This window comes from Megalops cyprinoides, chromosome 2 (assembly GCF_013368585.1).
Source record: "Megalops cyprinoides isolate fMegCyp1 chromosome 2, fMegCyp1.pri, whole genome shotgun sequence".
NCBI lineage: Eukaryota > Metazoa > Chordata > Actinopteri > Elopiformes > Megalopidae > Megalops > Megalops cyprinoides.
In genome coordinates, this window is record NC_050584.1 from 46,052,501 (window position 1) to 46,074,545 (window position 22,045).

The 22,045-nt window shown below is 40.6% G+C and overlaps 3 protein-coding genes across 4 annotated transcripts in view; 1 reads left to right on the plus strand and 2 right to left on the minus strand.

The window, feature by feature from the left end:
• The window catches only part of LOC118773584 (multiple PDZ domain protein-like), a 34,983-nt gene extending 31,310 nt beyond the window's left edge, over positions 1-3,673 (plus strand). The window contains exons 19-20 of the mRNA XM_036522591.1: positions 336-459; positions 1,847-3,673. Of these exons, the coding sequence (XP_036378484.1) occupies positions 336-459; positions 1,847-1,993 (271 nt within the window). The 3' untranslated portion in view covers positions 1,994-3,673. The remainder of the gene's footprint in view (positions 1-335; positions 460-1,846) is intronic.
• Positions 3,674-6,021: 2,348 nt separating this feature from the next.
• Positions 6,022-8,715, minus strand: pdzk1ip1 (PDZK1 interacting protein 1). Its single transcript, XM_036554858.1, has 4 exons — positions 8,499-8,715; positions 7,561-7,684; positions 6,986-7,072; positions 6,022-6,455 (listed from the first exon to the last, which is right to left on the minus strand). The coding sequence occupies exons 1-4, from the start codon at positions 8,563-8,565 to the stop codon at positions 6,383-6,385; spliced, it is 351 nt and encodes a 116-aa protein (XP_036410751.1). The 5' UTR covers positions 8,566-8,715; the 3' UTR covers positions 6,022-6,382.
• A 4,278-nt stretch (positions 8,716-12,993) lies between these two features.
• Positions 12,994-20,994, minus strand: tal1 (T-cell acute lymphocytic leukemia 1). Of its 2 annotated transcripts, XM_036521476.1 has the most exons (4): positions 20,921-20,994; positions 17,863-18,505; positions 16,704-16,795; positions 12,994-14,629 (listed from the first exon to the last, which is right to left on the minus strand). In XM_036521476.1, the coding sequence occupies exons 2-4, from the start codon at positions 18,381-18,383 to the stop codon at positions 14,190-14,192; spliced, it is 1,053 nt and encodes a 350-aa protein (XP_036377369.1). In that variant the 5' UTR covers positions 18,384-18,505; positions 20,921-20,994; the 3' UTR covers positions 12,994-14,189. The 2 variants fall into 2 exon arrangements, with proteins under 2 accessions (XP_036377369.1, XP_036377370.1); XM_036521477.1 differs by lacking the exon at positions 20,921-20,994 and having other exon boundaries at positions 17,863-18,511.
• Positions 20,995-22,045: the final 1,051 nt, after the last annotated feature.

Below are 22,045 nucleotides of genomic sequence, written 5' to 3' on the forward strand. Positions count from 1 at the left end.
TTCCAGCACAATAGGACATAAGTGAATCCATTCAAGTTGAATGAGCATTGGTGTCAGACCAGGCTAACACCCCCAGACCAGTGAGTGTGAGCATAACACGATTCACACCCTACCACAAGTTAACTTGTGCAACCTGGCTAGGCAATGGAAGCCAGGTGTACTGCCATACATCAGTCGTCAGTCATTTTTCTCCATGAGAAAACACACATCAGCAACAGTCACAAATACACATGGCAAGAAACCTAATCAAAAAGTAATCAGATGGGTGAGGACCCATTACTGTTACACTGGGCTCTGCCCACAAATTCCCTTTTCACTGTGTTGTACTCTGGCAGTGCTCCGCAGGCCAAAACCATCACGCTGGAGAAGGGCTCCGAGGGGCTGGGCTTCAGCATTGTGGGAGGATTCGGCAGCCCCCATGGAGACCTGCCCATCTATGTCAAGACTGTCTTCAGCAAGGTGTGTCTATTTAACACCTCATCCCACACACTGGAGACACCAACTGTTATGTTCACAGTTATTGTTGTTTTACTTCCAACATGCTTGAATAAAGTTTATTGGCAAAATGTATGTAAATGGCTGTATGTGCAATGTGTGGTAATCTGCTTGATATGGTTATATAGGAGGCTGCGTTTCTTGCGTTTGTGTATGATGTTAGTTTCAGCCACCAGGTGGCGCAAGAGATTCTGCAGTACTGGTTCTGCCACAGGGCTGCAGCTGTTCATTTCATTGTTTCCCTGTCCCTTTAATCACACTTTGAGCTGACTCATCTCCATAATTAAACTCACAATCACTGCAAATTGGCTTCACAGCATTTTACTTCTACTTTAATTTAGCTTTTTTTGCTGGATCCAGCATTTCACACTCCGCATTCCTGCTGTTAGTTATCGCTCAGCGATTTAGTCATTTTCTCATAATTCGCAAACTATAGCATCTTAATGGAATGCTGTTTACATTTCCAGACAAGCGCAGATAAGAATTTAAAATACCAGGTGATACCAGCATAACAATGTGTATTACTGTGCCTTAGAAAAGACATTGGTGGTTTTCTGCTGTTGACTGTTTTTTAGTACAGATTGACAGTGAAGTGAAAGATCACTGAATATAAAATACATCACATTACATTAATTTAGCAGACACTCTTATCCAGCACAAATGAACAGCACAATGTCCATTCAAGGTGAATGAGCAACAGTGTCAGACCAGGATAACAACACTCCCAGACCAGTGACTGTGAGCATAACACCTTTCAAGCCCTACCACAAGTTAACTTGTACAACCTGGCTAGGCAATCGAAGCCAAGTATACTTCCATATATCAGTCATCAGTCATTTCTCTCCATGAGAAAACACACATCAGCCACAAACATACACAAACATACATGGCAAGAAACCAAGTCATAAAGTAATCAGGTGGGTGGGGACCCATTACTGTGACGCCGGCAATCATCATTGGCTAGACGAGGGAAGCAAAGTCTACTACCATACATCACAGTCACTAGATCAGAGAATCCAAAACACATCATGATGCTATACATAAAATAAACAGCAAGTTACAATAGGGTTCTCAATCTTCTGCATTTCCAATTTCTGACATACAGTACTATGGATTGTATGTAGGAGAGAAAAAAATTGAACTATCATCCAGTATCATCCACTATCATCCAGTATTTCGAAAGTGATATAAGGTTTTTTCTGTGTAATGCTTTTGTTGGTGAAACAAGCAGACCATGTCAACTTTAGCTTAGGGAAATATAATTATTAGCTTAGGTTGATATAAAATGTCAATGTCTCGACAGCTCTCCCACTTTTCTGTTGTCTGTGTCTGTTCTCTGACCCACCTGCAGGGGGCAGCAGCGGTGGACGGCAGGCTGAAGCGGGGAGATCAGATCCTGTCAGTGAACGGGGAGAGCCTGGAGGGGGCGACACACGAGCAGGCCGTGGCGGTGCTGAAGCGCCAGAGGGGCACTGTCACTCTGGCGGTGCTGTCCTAGCTTGGACTCCCCCACCAACCCTGCCGATGGGGGGCGGGGGTGGCACTGGGGTTCAGCCTGCATTCACATGGTGACATACTGGGGTGGAGTGGAACTGTATGGACCAGAGCTCAAGGAAGGGCTACACCTGACAAACTGTTCATTCTTACTGGTTTGCTCTGTGAGAACTCTGGCGGTGATTTGAAGACTGTTGGGATTAGGGTTCACCCGGGGGTGCCACATTAGAACACTGAAAGTTGTTTGTGGGAGGCTTTAAGGGAACTTTTCTCTTATTTCTAGCATCCACTTCAACCCCACTGACAGCAGGTGGCGCTGTGGTGAAGAAAGTAGATGAATGAGAGCACTGCAAGTGGACAGAAGGATTCATGAAAGTTGTGCTACTTTGCCTGTCCTGTCTTGTACTGTGACCCAGCCCCTGTGCTCTTTCTATGCATTTATAGGTAGTTAAAGTGGGTTGGACTGGTCCATCACAAGAAAAGGGAATCGGAGAGGAAATGTTACTCACTCAGTCCACTGGGCCCAGTCTTAATGTTCATACTCCTGCCATTTTCACACCCAGTAGCGTTTTGCTGTGAAGCCCGCAACACAGTGCAACTGAAGTGAAGCGAGTTTGGCCCCACAAGAGCTCACGGCCATTAGCAGCTTGGAGTTTCGTCTGAGGTACAAAAGAAGAGGTGTTACACGAGTATGGCTGAATGATTCCAGGAGGATACAGGAGGGTAGTCTATAGTGTCTCAGTCCGCACAAGCAGAGCAGGCAGCTTAAGCCAGGGATTTGGCCGTGTCTGACTTCTGATGACATTTTGGAGGGAGAAAATTTCTCACAATAGTCCTCTAAAACAGCCTCACATCTGAGGCTCACTGTCAGCTCAGCCCTTTAAGCATGGTGACATATTTGTATGCTCTTCTTTATTCTCATATTAGCTGAAGGTTTTTTTTTAACCCAGTCCAGCTCTCACATAGTTAAATACATTTAAATGCCTTGTGTTTGGTCTGGGGGTGGTTAAGGCCAGAGTTCTGACTAACAACATACTAGATATGAAGAAATGTTCAAGTATTTTTTTAATCGAAACCTTTGCAAGAACAATGAATTGAAATCTGTTGACCATCGAATGGATACTGAAGTCATTGTAATATGGTCACTGCAAGTGTATAGATGGTTTGATGGATGCAAAGAGGTATACTGAAAGGCATTAAAAATGTAACACATCCTCATTTTTGAACTGTTTTGAAATCATAACAGTGAATATTTTTACGTACACTGTGCATGATTTATGCGCTGTTCTGCAAGGCTGCTGCTTATTTTGACTGTGCACAGATATAGCCCTCTATATTGATAGGGTCCACAATGTGACAATACATTGTCACGATCGGGCGTTTCCTTTATTTATGTTCAGTTGCACCCGAGAGACTGGCGTTTCTCAGCACTGCCATTCATTCACGCCTGTGTCCTGTTCCCCATTGCATCTCCAGCAGCCGTGGCATTATGGTTTGTGAGACTTAGAGTTTTCTACAGCCTCTGTACGCATGGTCAACAGTGCATAACCAGCAGAGAAAAGCATGGCAACTTCAGCTTTGCCTCTATAAGGACAACATCAGTGTTAGAGGTGTCACCGTTGGTCATGTGACGGAAGTGGGGAAAATAGATTTTGTGTCAATTTGTAAAGAATCTGTAGCACTGGTCACCTTTAGTACTTTTCTGTCAGAATGTTCAACTCAGCTGTAAATGCTGACTTTTTAATGCCTCTCAGTATATTACTGCAATGGCCTTCATGAATGTGTTTCTGATAATTATATATAGTGATTTTGATAGGAGCATTGGGTATCCAAGTCACATTGATTCAGTAGCCTTGGCAGTTGTCTGACTCCCTTTGCCAGGTTCACCTCTGGTGTCACATTGCTGGGTCAGACCCAAGCACTCCTCCTCTGTCCAGTCATTCTAAGGGATGTCCCACATGCTGTACTGAGAAAGCACTCATAGTTATAATAATAGAAGGGACAAGTAAATGTTTTTAACCTGAATCTTCCAATAACTCTTCCACTGAGATTGCAGCCAATTTCAATACAGTAGAGTACATTAGTGCATTTCACCTGAGCGTTGAATCGGGAATGTCCCTTTTTCAGTGTTGATTGGTACTGTTAACATGATTGACAGTGTAGCTGTAGCATCGTCCAGTACTTTTCAGTTAGTTTCCTTTGTAAATATGTAATTTATTTCTCTGATTATTTTTGAAGCATGTTAGAATCTTTTCAACTGCTGTTTTTTTTTCTGTTGACGTTTGTCAACACGTGACATTGCTACAGCCGTCCCAGTGTTCAACTGTGTGAATCTGGCCTCTGCTAACAATGTGAGGAAATCCTGTCCACGCTGTGCCCAGACACCGGTGTCATACTGACCTGCCAGGGCTCACAGAAAGCTGTCAGGGCTCACAGGAAGCTGTCAGGGCTCAGAAGTGCAGGTTCCATTAAGAGTCTTTCTGGGTCCCTGGGTTGTTACACGGGGGGAACCTTTGACAGAAACTTTATACAGGACCCATATTGCAACACAATTACATCCTTGCTGAGGGTGACACCCTGTCCTAGAAGGGTGCAAAGAGCGCATATGATCCCGTTGATGTCTGATACATGCCTTTCCAGTGTGTGCGTTTTGCTCCCTCTAGTGCCTCATGTTTAACTCCAGATCACTGTGCCACGGAAAGCTGCTGCATTCAGTCAGCGAGTGAGTCCGTGACCTGCAGGCAGCCTTGTAAAAACCCAGCCCGACATGGGTCTCCAGTTAAACCTCTGTCAGCATGACATAGCTTTGTCTTTTCGCTGAGCCTCTTTCTCCTCGTACTCATTCATTGTCAAGTCAGCAGCAGCAGCAGCATCTCCAGTCTTATCCTTTCACATTAGCAGCCAGGTTTCACTCCCTGGGGTCCTTTGATCGTTGACACAGTGGTGTTGTAGATACGTGTGCCTGACCCAGTTTCTTCTGGTCCGTGTCTGTGCTTTCTTGTTTTGTTATGAGAAAAATGCAACAGTAGCTGAAGCAGTACTGATCACGATCTTATAACCTGTACACTGAATCCTGTAACCCAGAATACAGTATTTCCAGCCACATAATGACAGATAGTCCTCTGTAGTGCCATAAATATATATTTATATGTCAGATATGTCATTGATTGATGTAAGATGTTTTCAGATCCAAAGAAATGATTCAAATACATATATTAGATATATGATGACAAATGAATGGAGATGTAATAAAATGAAATATACACTGTATGAACCTGAAAATTTCTGCTTGTGATGTGTGGATTGAAGTGCACATGCATTTATCTTAGTCTGTACTGGTGTGTTACATAAGGTCACATTCCCAGTTGCGTCAGTCATTAATGGTATACACGGGGTTATTTTATGTGCTGTTAAAAGCAGTGGGGACACTGCATTAATTATGTTCAGAACATTTAGAAAACATCCTGCTGGTAACGGTCTGTTACGTCAGTCAGCCCCCAGTATGCACATTTCACAATGTCAGACTTCTTATGGGGAGATGCTCTCGTCAGAATATACATGGAACAACATGTGAAATTCCTAACTGTTGAATATTTGACTGTTGCAAAGTCCAAGGTGCTGTGAGTTTAGGTATTATTGCTAAATACTGCTCTACACACAACCTTTCCATGTAGAATCTTAATCATTAAATCACATTTTAGACTATTAAACTTTGAACTTGGTAGATTTCCAAAGAGTCAGCATTGGTCAGTCTTTACCTCCAGTGACAGAATAATTCATGAGTTTCCATTTCCTTTACTTTTATTGTCCTGGAATAAGAGAAACACAAGTACCAACACAAAAATACACATCTTGTAAAAAAATGTTTTTTTTTTCTTCATTTAGATTGTCAGATGACATACTGAAAAGAGGATAAATTAAGATTCCTACAAAAGTTACATGATTCAAAATGGTATGTGTCAGATTATCCTTTTGATATTGATGATACAATAGCACCTTCTGTTATTAGTATATAATCACTGGAATGGGTGTGAGTTGTTTTACTTGGTGTTAATTGTCCATGTCATATTCACTATCATTTAAGCCACTGTTGTTTTTATTACTTCACGAATATGTTTATTTGATCATCACCAAAATTGACTCAATCATCATTTTCTCTCTCTCAATCTCTGTTTATCTTCAGAGCAGGAATCATGTTAAGTTTATCAGGTCTGTACTTAAATCAGGTTTGTCTTAATTCACCCAAAGCAAGGAGAGGAGAAATAGACAGTAATGTGGCCGTTTTAAAAGGTATGTCAGTACATTCATGTGATGTGTGTTATAGTTATAGCGTGCTCAGAAAAATGGGTGGCACACAAGAGAAGAAGAGGGTCTCCTATAGGTGTAGCATAAATCACATGGCTGTTACTTTTTCATCACTGTCCTGAATGGTCACATTTTCATATGCGTTCTCATTCTCATTGGACCTGTAAAACATGCATTCAGAAATTCAGATAAATATAACAAATGTGCATAGATCAGCACTTTTTACGGATGACTAATATCCTCCTTTCAACACATTTGTGGAACTACTCCTAACACAGTGACCATTTATGCTTTGACCAGTTTTGGTTAAAAAAAAGCAATACACTTGAAACCAATTTATGATTGATCTTATGAAGGTCTATATGGTAATGAGGATTTTCTTCAATTATGTATTTTAGATTTTTATTTGCCAATTCAGTTTACTAAGATGATCTGAAAAAAATCTGAGAACAATAATATAACAAAAAATAACTCAGAAGTGTCCACAGAATGATGAGGCCATTGCATAATCACTTTTTATCTTTCCATTCCTCTGTTTCAGTAGGCTTTAAAGCTATGGGCAAATGTAAGTAGTGAATACACACAAAAAAACTTGATTTTAGAACTAAGTCTCTATTAAACTGTGTCATCAGCTGACTTTGGTCATTGCAGAAAGAGATCCTAAATGTGTCCAGTAAGAAAGGGGCATTACCTGACCATATCCAGGGTGGTGTCATAGTGAGTTCCGTTGGTCATGGAGTATTCATTAGTCTTCACTGGCTCTGCCTTTGACTCCCGACTTAATAAGAGGAATTAAAGAAAAGAATTCATTCAGATATATTCTTTATAAATATTATTGACCCATAACAGTGTCTGAGAGTGGTTTGTTTAAAGGTCATACTGTTTGTAAAGACATATGGTGAAGAGTAGACATGTAACCCAGTGCACAGCCAAAGCTCCAAATTGGTTCTGTCTAAAAAAAACATGGCTCACTAACTCCAGTTAAACTATCTATGGATGCCCTATCCTGCCCACCACCCCTGGGCACTGAACATTAGTGCTGGATGACGTGAGTTCTATCCCTCATTGTGAAGAACTCTGGGATGCTTGTTAGGTGGAACATAAATGCAATGCCTTGTTGTAAGTAATTTCAATGCTGATAGGTTACCTAGTGAATCATACAAAAAAAAAAACATGATTGACCTTTGAACATGCAGCCAGCAGACTTAGCCTGTTGCCACCCACTCCACCATCAAAAAGAATCCTATGGTTACCAGCTACTTTTACCTTGGCGTCTCACACCACGCCTTGTTGACCAGGAAGGCAACAAAGACAAGGAAGAGGAAGACAGCCACTGCAATAATTCCAGTCAGCCAATTTGGCAGTGTCCGTGTGGCTGTTCCTTGAGAACCTGTCAACCAGAGAAGAAATCAGTACATCAGAAAATGTACATCTTCTACACACAGTATGCTTTTGCGGGTATTGGTTTACTATGCTATGCACCCATCAGATGCTTTTGCCTTATTAGCATTATCACTGTCTTCTAACCAGAGGTGGACACCCCGGCTTCAGAAAGTAAAAGTCCTGCCACGTATTTGTTCCACCCATGCACTACACCAGCTGAATTTAGCACAACTCTTCAGCCAAGTAGAGGAGCTAATTCGTGAAATCACCTTGTTTAGTGAATGGCTAGAACACATACATGGTAGGACTGTTTTCTGAAGTCGGGGTGTCCACCTCTGCTTCTAACACTGTGCCTACAATCCATTTGCTGATGGCCATAATGTGTAGTGATTTTGCCATAAAGCTTTCAGGAAATAGTTGTGTAACAATTTTTCCCACTGATCTGAACTCTTCTGATTTTTGGAACCAAAATCCACAGAATATAGTATGGGCAACATTTTTTGGTCTCACCCCTCCTCCATTTTATTGAAGAGTAAAGCAAATATCAGCATGTTGTTTCCTAGTCTGAAGACATGGTGTTTGAATGGGGAGCTGAAAAACCATTTACATTTATCCAGGCATAGTACCTCCTCAATCAGTCTCTGATCTGAAAAGTACAGTGAACTTCACTGGCTGTGAATAATGGTGTTTCCCTGAAGGTCCTTGCATAGTTGTTTGCAATGAACCTCAGTACAGCAATCAAATTAAGTCAGTGTCTTATTCGTGTTACAACTGTGAAAATCAGAGAAAATACACAAAGAACATAAATGTTTTTCTCTTACCGTCTTGGGCTGAGACATTCCCCAGTGTCAACAAAAGCCAGAGAAACACTGCAACAGCTTGCCTCATTGCCACTGATGTTTAGAAAACCTCAAGAAGTAGCTCCAACAAATCGGGGAAAAAACAGGTGCGTGTGAACTGCTAGGAATGTGCTGTGGCTCTAGGTGGAGCGTGCAGTTTCTGGCCTGAAGACCAGCCCTGTTTTCAAAAGATCATTCTTGAACTGCTTCTTCAAGTGCACACAGCCAGTTTGCCAGTGAATGATTGACCGCACACCTCACTGTGAAATTCAGGGCTATAAATGCCCACCCCAAACTAAACGGAAGTGCAATTTTCAATACACAGGGGTTATTGCTTTTGTCATTATGTAACTGATAAAGATTGTGTTTGACACTACTGCAACAGTTTGTAGGTCTCTTGGTTTGTTGCCAGGAATATCCCAATCATGCTGTTTTGCTGCCTATCAGATACACAATTTACACGCTGGCACAGATTTCAACTACCCGTATTTATGTGTGTTTTTTATCTTCCGCACAAAGTAACCAGGAAACACCAGGAACTGAGAATGGAGGACTTTGGCTTGGGAGAGTAAACATCATGCTCCGATGGGAACCACTAATATCTCACTGGAGTGGTAGTTTAAATTGTAATTCAGGTCTGCTTGTTTTGACCCTGATTTTCCTTGGTGTCTACAGACACTGGTGACACAAGAAGAAATATTGTCATGGGATTATCCACAGAGCAGTGCTTCTTGGTTGTATTTATGGTCACTGTGAGAGGAAGGTAGACAGTTTGTGAACATTAAGGATTAGAAGATTCTGTTCTTGTCTGCATGCACCCGGCTCTGTATTTGACCAGGTCATGAGTTTAATAATTAGTCTGTACTAGAATGAATAAATCATAGACTGGCAAAAATGTCAAGTAATAATTAAAGAGAACATGAGAAGATAAAGTGGCACAGAATCCAAGAAAAAAAAATGTTTTTTGTTATTTTTTTTTTCCAGAGTTGGGAAGAGAAAGCGGGGTTTGAAAGTAAAACTGTAAAAGGCAACGGGTGAAAGGCAAATGAGAGCTGGATACAGAAAGCAGAAAGGGCACAAGACACACCTCCCCAGGACCCCAGGGACACATGAGCGCCTCAGAGCGGGTGGGAGCTGGGCCTGCCGAGAGTCCACGCAAGGCATTGTCCTGCCAGCGCTGTGCATCACAGGCCAAATTAGCAGCCCCTTTCACACACAGACACGCACCCCCCCCCCTCCCCTCTTCTGCCCCTTCATTACCACCCCCACGCCACCGTCTCTCCTCAGGGGACAGCTCAGTGATGGGGCAAGCTGATAGCAGCGATGAGAGACCCATCCAGGAGCTGTTTTCCACTGAGAACTGCCTCCATCTCAGGTTCACTGGAACCTCCACAGCCCCCCGGTGGGCCATCTGATGGCCAAGGTGGGAGGGGCCCTTTAATTGGATTCATTCACCCCCGTCTAGTTATCTTGTCTCCCAACGATGTGTTTTTATCTGCCCATAACCGGCTCTTTTAATGCACGGGCCCCTCTGAGACCCATCAAGGGAGGGTCCTGACTGTTCTCACACCAGGTTCTTATGGGAAAATGGGAGAGTTAATTAAAAAGGAAATATATTCCAGTCAAATTCCACAGCGGTTTGGCTGTTTTGTTAAAGCACATTGATCAATTCAACCAAACCGGTCCATTACATCAAGAGGCAATCATGTCGAGGATGAAATACGTGAGTTTGGAGAATAGACATACTGACTGGTTCACTTAAAGACACTGGTTAGCAGGTAGCTAAATGAATGGGTTTTGTGCTTTGTACACAGGTCATCCTTTGCATAGACATTTGGTCAATTTCCTGTCCTCAATATTATTTCTGAATTTTATTTCTTTTGTATGTAGCCTTCAGCAAACGTTTTGAATTCAACATCCTGTTTTTCTTTTTCAAGTGTACAGTACCAGTCAAAAGTTCAGAACACCTACTCATAGGAGGGTTTTTCTTTATTTTTGCTATTTTCCACATTTTAGAATAATAGTGAAGACAGCAAAACTATGAAATAACAGAAATGGAATTATTCAGTAACCTAAAAGGTGTTAAACAAAACTATATTGTATTTTAGATTTTTAAAAGTAGCTAAAATATCTTTACAAATTACTTTTTTGAAAAGAAATTCATACATAGGTATCAATTTAACTGTTTATATTTGTCTACAAAACAAGCATAAGTCTTTAGATCAAAATGTCTTTGAATGCATCTTAATTAGGTGTGTACAAGCTTTTGACTGGTACTGTATATTTGGTATTTTAATATGACTATTTTAATATGATTTATTACATTTGCATATGATGTGTATGATTTTGGAGAGTTTGATTTCAAGTGTATGTTCAAGTGTAGCATGTACGTTCATATGAGAGAGTGACAGGAGGTGTTGATAGGCATGTGCAGGGGTGTGCCAGGGCCCTTCTCTCCTTTGCAAAACAGTCAGAGCTCCAGGGCCTGAAAGCAAGATGCATTCAGGAGCAATGAGAGTGAAAATGTGGAATCTCCACACAAAACAAACCACTCCAGCTCCCGCTCTATTGACTCCCATACAGAAGAACAATAGTCCAACGAATCCACTCAACCTCTTATTAACCCTTGCTTTCGAGTGGTTGCCACAAGCGTTTCAATGACATCCTGAATTAAGAACCAGTGCTCATTACCTCCCTGCCATTCCCAAAGTAATTACAGAGTTACAGTCTACAGCGCTGTCAATGAGGGGTATGATGTGATGGACTGATACTGGGGAGATGAATGTCTCTGCATTTATTTCTGTGTCTCAGTGCTCTTTAGCGTGGACACAGCGCACCGTGATGGTGGGAACCGGTGCTGTAAGATCTGTATCAGTGCGTCAGATGAGAGTGACAGTGATGAGGCGGTGTGGGCAGGACTGGCTGGGAAATGCCACTACCCCAGTGTTTCATACCGCCTTCCCACTCCCACTGGGACCTGCTCACTGTCTGATTGCTTTTCCATTGGCTGTGTGTGTTTCCCATAAACCTGATGTACTGCAGTGACATCAATCACAAACAGTGCCTTACCCAGACACGCACAAGTGGTCTGACAGCAGATAATATCCAACACAACAGGAAATCCAGCACAGAAAGCCACTGTTAGCATTATTAGCATCTTATTCATAAGCACTGTTCACTTTGTAATATAAAGCACTGCACTTTGCTGTATAATCCCTGCTTATGCTATATAACAAGCTAGGTCCAATTGATAGAGCTGATTTATATTGCATTTCTTTTCTGAATTGATACTACTAAAGCACCTAGAGCAATAGCTGTTGGAGAGATTTATGAAACATAGCAAGTTTCTGAAACATTTTTTGTGTCTTTTTCAATGTTTGATTTTATATGCACATGGAACATCCAACATCATCACATTGTGCAGTAGAAACCCAGCAAGCACTCACATTTACTTTCTTGGGTGCAGTAGGATGGATTCTTGTACACTCTGCTATTGATGACACATACAGAAAAAGCTATGGATGTTTTATTTAGTGCAAGTGTTGTTTAATTCAAGACGCTTTTGATGCTTTAAGCAAATCCCACTTCCTGGGTTGCTATGATGTGAGCTCACTCTAACGCAGGCAGGGTGAATGGGACCAATACAGACTGAGACAGCTTCTGTTTTCAAACGATAAAGGGCTTTTCAGTCCTATTCAGACTATAGCCTATATGAACCCACATTAAATCTAAATATAGTACACTTTGTCGTTAATGTTCAGGGAAAAAAATGAGGAAGTGTTATAAAAATGCTTCATAAGAAGGAGAAGAAAATAAAACTTGCTTAAATTTTATACTCAAAGCTGTAAAGCTGAGGATAAATTGCATTACAATTAGATTGAATTTTGAAGATGCTGAATAGCTTAAAAGCTGACATAATACAATACTAATAATAATAATAATAATAATTACTATAGACCCCAATAATGCTAAGTCTTAATGGGGGAAAAACCCCAGTATCCCTTTTATTTTACCTTGACATCAGTGATGCCAGCTGACATCTGGCAAAATGTGAATTTAAATTGTTCATTTTAATGTTAACTCCTTTTGGTGTAAAATTGTGAAAGGAGCTGGTACAGAGTGTAAAGATGGAAGATTCTAAATTGTATGACAGTTATGGAAAATGTAAATTCTACACTTAGTGGTCCTTCAGATCACTTGAGAAAAATTTCCATTTTTAAAATCATTGTCATTCTCTTCAATGTCACCCTGGCGACACATAAATACTACGAGACATACTTGCATTTGTTCTTTTTATTTTCTTTTTTTTTTTAGAAAATTCTGTGATATAACATTGCATATATTTATAGTCATATTTATAATCATTTTACAACAAATGTGTTTCTTCTAAATGTCACATTAAAATCATCCTTTTTTTCTCTTCAATACATAAAAGAATTAAAGGTACCAAGACTGGTTATTCAAAAGTCTGCTAAGAAACAGCAGAAGTCAAAGCCATATGTTGTGAACATTCGCTGGACAAAAATGCAGCAATGGAAATACTGGCGTTGTCTTTTATCGCTGTGAAATGAATGAGAGTGAGGGGATGTGAGAAGCAAAGAGGTGGCAATTTTAATGTACCATACTAAAGGACAATAAAAAGAAAAAGTACAAACCGACAGGTTTCATTATTAAATACAGATATACACCTCAGATTTTATGTACATTTGGGAGCAGATCTCTTGTACCTCTTTTACATTGCAAACAGCATTCTTTTCATAGCTACTGACTTGTATATTGTTTTTCGTCATTTAAAAGTGGATTTACTTCCCTTGGGAATACCATGGCCTCCTCTTTTGAAAGGACAAAAAATCTGTGAGACTGGGAAACCTGTGTGACAATCGTCTCACTTTGAAATGGACAAGCAGTGCACATATGACATAAATTGAGAAGCCAAAAACATAACTTTTTATGTATGCCTATCATGCATACAAAACATAAGCTGTGTCTGCTAAATAATAACTGATTTTAAATGTCATTCAGCACAACTTTTTCTGAATGTTATTAAAAAAATGTATTTTGTCCCTGCACAGACATTTGCAACCATGTAACAGAGATGGTCCTGTCATTGTCCGTAAATCTGCACTCTCTGCACCTGCATTAAAAATTCTAGAATGCACTCTGTCTGTACCAGTACATTCCTGCAACAGTTCCTTCATCTGTCCAGTGTACCTGGTGAAAATCAGCAAAAGCAAAGGAAGGTACCATTCTGAAAGTCTCAATCTTGGTGATTTTCACTTCTGCTGGTTATTGTGGGTTTTATTTTTTTTCCTAAACTCAGATCAAGCCCATTATTCTGTGATAGTACTTATTGAGCCATTATTTCTCATTGTGTACAACAGCAGCTGGAAAAAAAACAGCATTAATCAGGCTTTGCTGAAAACTGTTCTTGTATGTACCAGAGTCTATTACCGTAGCCTTCTTAGCTCCGCTTGGATTGGGTGCAGATAAAAACACAGTAAAGTAAAATGAGACGGGACTGATTTGAGGAATACGTCTGTAAAAAGCTCATGCCGTAAAAGTGTGAGCGCCCCCACTGCATCCTTCCCATTTGTGTTTGATTTTCTTTCCCCGGTGTCTTGCGACACAAAGTGCGCTCTTCTTCTGTTCTCCAACAGAGGCCAAAGTTCGTCATCATCGCTGGCTGCTGCCATCCAGAGGCAGTCCCGGGTGGTGCAGGCCTCTGGTGGCAGGGCGGGAGTCCACCGAGGAGTCCTGCTCCTCGGCGAAGCTCTCGGGGCTGCCGTCGCCGTCCAGGAGGCTGCCGCAGCTGGAGTTGGGCGACAGCATGTCCTGCAGGAGGTCCTCCCTGACCAGGCCGGCCTCGCGGGCCTCCCGCACCCTGGACGCCGCGTCGCCGCCGCCCACCATGTCGTCCTGGTCGCTCAGCAGCTTGGCCAGGAAGTTGATGTACTTCATGGCCAGCCGCAGGATCTCGTTCTTGCTCAGCTTCTTGTCGGGCGGGTGCGTGGGGATGAGCTTGCGCAGCTCGGCGAAGGCCCCGTTCACGTTCTGCTGCCGCCAGCGCTCCCGACTGTTGGTGAAGATCCTGCGCACGATCTTGGGCTGGGAGCCTATGCGGAGGAGAGGAGGAAGAGGAGGAGGAGAGACATTAGTCAGGCGCTTCATTGCTCCCTTCATGGTGCCGGGCGTCTCTGTATTCATTACTCCCCTCAGGTATTGTTCCTAAAACCTGCCTATATCCTGCTGCTCTCAGGTCACTGCAGTCACTTCTTTTGTATGCATATATTTCAGGTTTTTATGTGGTACTGTGGTTAAGTAAAGGACACCGATCAATTTCTCTTCACAAAAGCAACAAAGCCTTAACCAGGATCAGCACATGGTTATACAGTTTCTATCCACCTCCACAGCTTTGCTAATGGATTTCTGAGCACAGTCAATAAGCCAACGTTATCCCTGCAGTATTGAACATTCAAATCAATGGTGATGCCCTTTTTTGTAAGGGAGGGCATTACTTTCTGAATGATGATTACCGATAAACTGATCATGGATTGCTAAACTATTGTCATACATGCAAAGTTGAAGCCTGTTTTTATTTTCTGATGTTTTTATTCTGCTTCTCACCATACACAAATTGCACAGTGTTGAAAGTTGTTGGCATACAGTAGATAATGTCAAAGGCTGACAAGACGTTTGTTAAAAAATAATTTTGGGTATATTCCATTGATTTAGGAGAGCATGTTAAATGTTATGATCTCAAGCACATTTTAAGCACAATGAACATGGCAGCATGTAAATAAAATGGCAGCATGTAAATAAAATGAAAAGCATGGTTAATACTAGCTTCAGTGTGTTTTCATTTTAGCACTTGGTAAAACTGATTTAAATTAAATGACCTGTTAAAATATTTAACTCTGACCTGAAAATGTCATCCTGATGCCATGCGCAAGCAAACGTTATCAAGTCAGAGAATAACTGTGCCGCAAATCATAACAAATCATGCAAAAATGAGAAATATATGGACAGGATGCTTCATGCTTGCAAACTGTGTTTATTATTCTGTTAATACATATTCAGCTCTGCCTTCCCATCTAATCCCCAAGCACTCTCTGCAGTGGCAGCCATAGGCACTGTGTGGTATATTTGCATTTTTATGGGTAACCACCAGCTATCTGCACTAAATGCACAGTGCCTACATGTGCCCTCCTTCAGGCATCTCTGCCCCCCTTTGCCTCCACCCTCCTCCTTCCATCCCCCTGCTTCTCCCTCTCTTTTTTCTCTAGATTTTTCAAATGAAGCAGACATGTTCCCCAAAAGGAATATGTTTGGATTTTTTGTTCAAATGCCTCTTTATTTTCAGGACTGTGTTTTATTGAACACCTTTATGGTGTTTTACATGGTCTACAAATCACACAAGAGATGCTAATGCCTGCAAATGTACTGTGCTGTACTGGTTTTCTTAGAAATATGTTGTTGCTAAGCCCACTGAAAATGACTACCAGGAAGTATCACAATATGGCATTTCATAATGTGCAAATGAAGAACTAGATTGGCATCACTAAAACCAGGAATACTGGACCTTTCTCACATATATGTGATTCCATTTTTCAAATTGTGTGAAATAGTTTTGCATTTTGAAAGAATATTGTTTCTTGCTTTTCCAAAAATGTTTAACTTTAGTTGACAGTCATAGCAATGAACGCATTCAGTTAAAAAATACATGAGTTAAGAGTGTGTGCTATGGAATGGAGAAATGATATTGAATGTTGTAGATCATAACACTGAATCACATACAAAACAAGGACACTAAATCATTTTGCAATACATTAGAATGCTGATACACTGTATGAACACTTTGTCTTACGTCTTTAGTATAACTGTTGAAATTAAACATTTTTTTCGCTCACATTTGTATCGTTTCCATGATGTATTTGTATTCGATTGTTGCTATATCGGTGGTTTTATTTGTTTAAAATATAATCTGAAACTGGGTATATTTCTGAACAGTGATATTAAAAGAATGATGTTAAGTAATTCTTTTCGATTCACCGCGTCCAATTTATATTCAAAGTTATGATTTTATGGAATGGGGGAAAGAAGGAATGGATGATGGAATGGAATTAAATGAAATCAGGACACAGTCAAACTGTGCCTTACCATACTTATAAAGATCTAAAATGCGCCTACCATCGTTGATTTCAACCTCGTACGGCGCAGGTCGACGTTTCACCCTATTGTTGGGGTACATGCCGTACTGGTCCGGGTCACCGCCAAAGCCACTGTCGAGGAAACGCGCAGAAGTTAGGGCACGTATGGTTTAAAATTACGAAATCATTTCAATTAAAATCGAATTGTTTGGGGATTTCTATTATATTCGTTCAGGTAAATTCATTAACTTTATGTAACGATATCGGTCTTGTTAGCTGTAATTCTTTCTTTGCTTGATAAAAGTATTTCTTCTTTTTGATAACCTATATTGAGCTCTGTAATAGCTAATGGAAGTTTCAATCCGCTAATTAGGATCCTAATTATAGCCTATTGAAACAGAAAACAATTAGCGATTCTAAATCAAATAGCTATGGGGGGAAAATAATACCTGAGCTATTGCATTCGGAAACAAATTACTGTCAGGCCTAAGTGTATTTTTTATTATTGTAAGGTGGACCGTTTAAAAAAGGCCACAGCGGTCCGTTTGTATGTACTGCTAATTGATTTCAAATTTGATATAATGCTATTAATTGATTAAATACATTTCAATGTTGTATAAAGCTGTTGGATAAATTTAACCAAATCATCTCTGCAAATTGAATCCAATGGCCTGCTGTGATTTTCAGTGTAGAACAAGTGTAGATCATAAAAATCCATCTTTCTGTCAATCTGTCTGTCTCTGTGTCTGTCTGCCGTCGTGCTGGTCGTAATTATCAGTACTCGTATCATTAATATAAAATTTGCTTCTCTCTGGAAACAAATTACACAATTTCAAAAGATCATCTCCAATGTACGAATACGGTTTACAAGAATTGAGCATGGGCTAATTTGAATTGTAAGTTGATACAGAACCATTTAGGCTATATATTCACATTTTTATTATACATCTGAAATGCAATAATTTTTATTTTGTAACGAATTTACCATCTTTATCATTCATCCATAAACGAATCTAACCTTTTTGAATTGACAGTAGCCTATCACAACATTTAGTTCTCCGCGTCTTGAGACTAGTGTAAAATGTATTTGATTGTAAAAATTAAATATACGAACTCCAGTTGTAATCACAGTAGGCTATAAAACAGAGGAAGGAGAAGATATTAGGCGTAATAAAATAGTAGATAGGATTTTGCTTTACCTGTTAAGAGTGGCGAGCGGTTGCGCCATGTTACTGTACAGCATCGCTCGGGCTGGGAGAGGGAAAGCGGGTGGACTCAACTGCACCATTCGAGTTTCGCTCAGCGGGTCCAGGGGAGGCAGCGGCAAGGGAACAGGAGGTCTGCACAGTTCGGTGGTCTGCACCTTGTGGCTGCTGTCTGCCTTGTGCTCTCTGGCTTTTATATCCGCGGTCCCTCCTCTCCTGGCCAGCTCGATCACTGGCACTTCCTTTTTTAGCTCGCTGGTGTTGTAAGCCGTTTCCTTGGTAACGCCATTAATGATGACAGTCCCTTTGCAGTGGTCCCCCGGGACAGCCTCGCTTCTCCGCTGACTCTCTGCAGAGTCCACCGGCGTCGTGCCTTCCTGTTTTTCGCACGCCTCGTCCCTTTCCACGGTCACCAGACCTGCAGAAGAAGTGGTGTCGTGCACTGGCGACCCGCATGTTTCCCCACCAGGACTGTTCTCGCGAAACTCCGGTTTCAATTTTTCCATCATTTTCATTGTTTTGCAAAGGAGATGCCACGGAATATAAAATTCAGAGGTGTTTCTGAAGAAGCGTAAAAATGCGTAAAGCACAATCCAAGGAGAGCGTGGCTTCTGACCCTCGCTATCCTTAATATTACCTGGAAAAAGATTATACTTTTTACGTACATGTACGATATTACAGTTATTACTAGAAACGTTTAAATGATCTTTTTGTATGAACACACGCAAGACAAATTGCAGCACTTCTCCCCTCAGAGCGCGCGTGACTGGAGACACTGACAGTACAGTATCCTGCGCTCACATACCGTGACCTATCTCATCACAGCACAACCCAGTCCAATTCATTACTCAGCCCTACGTATACCGGGTAGCTTCTCTTGCTTTCCTTGCCATTTGTCCTATAGGCTCGATGTTGGAATCCGTTATTGGACGTACACCTCAAATTTGTTTTGCAGTTCACGTGCATATCTTTCATGCTTTAATATTTTCTTTGATGTGTGTCCTAATCCCAGTTTACTCCCATGTTCGTATTAAAACTTAACATTCGTCTTGGAATACGATGGCATGCAAGCAAATGCTAACTTTATTCGACATCCACATTTGTGCAAAATAACTGTTCGAACTCAGATCTAGCTGCAAATTACGGCCGTGTTTTTTAAAGCATAAGGACCGGGGTGCTATTTCTTGTAGTTCATGCATAATTACAGTAGGCGGTGCGTAGGCCGTTGGTGTCGCTGATGGTATCCTTGCTTTAACTCATACTACGTTTGAGTGTTGTTGTTTTACTTGAACTTGACCTAGCCTATCTCCCTTTTAGACGTGAAATGCAGCCACTGAAATACGCTTCACATGTCTAAAAAGGGGTTGGGGACTTTATCTGTTACATACATTGTATGTCGTTTAACTGACACTGATATTTCTCAGTGTGTTTTGGATGTCTGAGGCGCTTATTTGTGTTACTATAATCTGTTTAATGGTCGTAAAATGTCACCAGGCGCCTAGCAGGTGTCTGCAGTGACGCGTCTACCTTTATGCTCCCAAATCCCCCACTAAAAGATAAGTATAACTAATAAGAAATAGCCACAACATCGTCAAATAATATTACGTTGTCTGCAACCTGCTACAGCTGCGATCTTGGCCATCATTTTGTACGCTCCTTTGGTGATGACGTTCTGTTGTAACTCAAGTATTCTTGCTTCTGAAAGATGTACAAACTATCGCAATTCTTAAAAACAGTCTTAACACTATTTCGTTGCTTTGTGTGAACAATGTAAATGTATATCTTATATGAAATACAGATACTGTTAAATGAACTAATTAACAAGCGAAATTGCGGGGACATTGACGTTGTTGTTTTGGACTTCACTATATTTTTGCGCTGCCCCATGTTCCATTGAAGTGGCCAGCTCATTTTGACGTGTTGAAAGCATTCCGTTTTATTTGAGGATCAAAGTTATGTACAGAAAGATATACTCTGTGTTCTTTCCTTCGCTGTATGTGTTAAAATAACCGGCATCTTCGATCATTTAAAACGTCTGACAATTAAGCAGTCATCAAACTAACACATTATTTGGAAGTTCTTTTTTCTGATTTGTCTTGAAATTATTTCCAAGATGTTTGTTGTCGGTGATGTTAACGGTGTTGCTCTGTTTGTTATCTATTCACGTTTTGCAGTCTTTTCCCGCAAACAGGCATATTATTTATAATACAAGTATTGTTGTTATTATTATTATTATTATTATTATTATTATTATTATTATTAATACTGTTGTTGCTGTATAGGTTGTAGTACTCGTTGTAGCTGCATGTATGTGCAGCTGACATGCACAATGAAACTGCCTTTGAAATAAGCAGAACGAGATAGTTTCACTGTGTGTACTTGTAAGTGTTACGACTTTTGTTTTGAGGACCAATACAGTTGCAGTAACTCCATCAATGATTCAAGAGAAGCAAAAGAGTTCGTGACAATTGGCACAGAGTTAGTGACAATTTGCACAGGTGAGGCATACATAGTCCTTATCCTTAACAGAATACTTTTAGACATCTTTTGTACAAAATGGAAAACACAAACAAAACAGACAATCCTACCCTATGTTCTGTTCGCCTTTTTGTTACATGCTTCTATTCTGTAAATGTTTAGGCATTTATGAAGTGTGTTTTATAATACTCGAATACCATTTTTAACGTTTAGGCCCAGCAATATTGTTGATGCGATGGTATTTATGCGAGTGAGAGACGATTAAATACGCATAAATTAAAAATGAACGCTTGCTCGCTAACTACTAGACAGGGTCGTATCATGTACATTTTGTTTACTTCAATAAAACGAATAAATCGTTTAACGCTTTTAAAATACTTTGCACTGTAAATTCCGAGGAAAATGGGCCTCATAGGCTACACGTCGATTTATAAAACAAACGTGCATCCCGCAGGAACGAATAATAACCAATAAAGTACTCTAAATACCATTACAAAAACAGCCGTATTTTGACCCTCCATGTCAATTTGGTTTAAAATTAGAACGGCGAGGAAATATCTGCATTTTCCCTTACCGTTACCGGAGTGTTGTTGATATTAGTGTATGTGTGGAGCCATTTTGTCGAGTGTCATCCATGTCTGGGGTTTTAGATTCACTGAAGTGCTGTGTGGAGCTGGAAGTGAGGTCTATATAATTCCACATCACGTCCAGCGCAGCGCTTAGTATGGGGAGCGGAACACGGGAGCAATGTGGCCAGGCGAGATAAGCGCGCGGCAGTGGCCACTTCGTAGTCGATAAGCTCCTAAACCCATTATTTATGAAATGATTCATTATTATTCGGGGTCTTTTTTATCGAGGGCAAACGTGAAGAAAAAACTATATAGACCTATATTGTGTATGATATGCACAGGAATAACTTAGAATGTCCCTTATAATTCTCTAAAGAAAACAATAGGCTACACTCAGAAGTTTAAAATATCCCAATATGCTTAAGGCATAAGCAAGTATTAATTACACGGCGTGATGGAAGAAATTTGAATTACATTGTTTTGAGTACCGGCTGTATGAATATTATGTTATTTCTATCCTATTGCAAAAATCGTAGGAAGACAGTGAAGACGTACACCTTGTGTCTTGTGAAGTGAAAACTCATGTTTAACTCATAAGAAATAAAAGACAGCTAACTCATGTGAGACAATAAGCAGACGAATCGGCGTTTCGGAACACCTGGTGCTGAGACCACATCAGCATTTAAGCGCTATAACTTAACTCAAATTTCAGTCAAAAAAATCCGCAATTTTTTTTTCTTATCTACACCCCAAATTAACAAGGTGATTGCTAACCACAATGCGGCAATTACAAGAATCACTACTTATTCACAGTTTAACCGAAATAATTTTGAGTACTGTAATTTCTACGACCTATACTGTTTTCTTGTTTTAGTCTGATTTACATCTGTTGGAAGTATTTTTGTCATTTATGTTTATTAATTTTGGCATCAAAAATGCTGCGAAAGCTGGCACAAATCGCCAGGAATTCGTTACTGAAAGTGAAGAGAAACCCTCTTGGCGATTTGATTGCATCCTGTAACTAATGCGTTGAATTGCATTTAATAACCTCACCAATCAGTTCATTTTTTTCGGATCCTCCAAGGGGCCACAGTGCCACAGGCCACGTTTTCATTTAAAGAGCCCCGAAA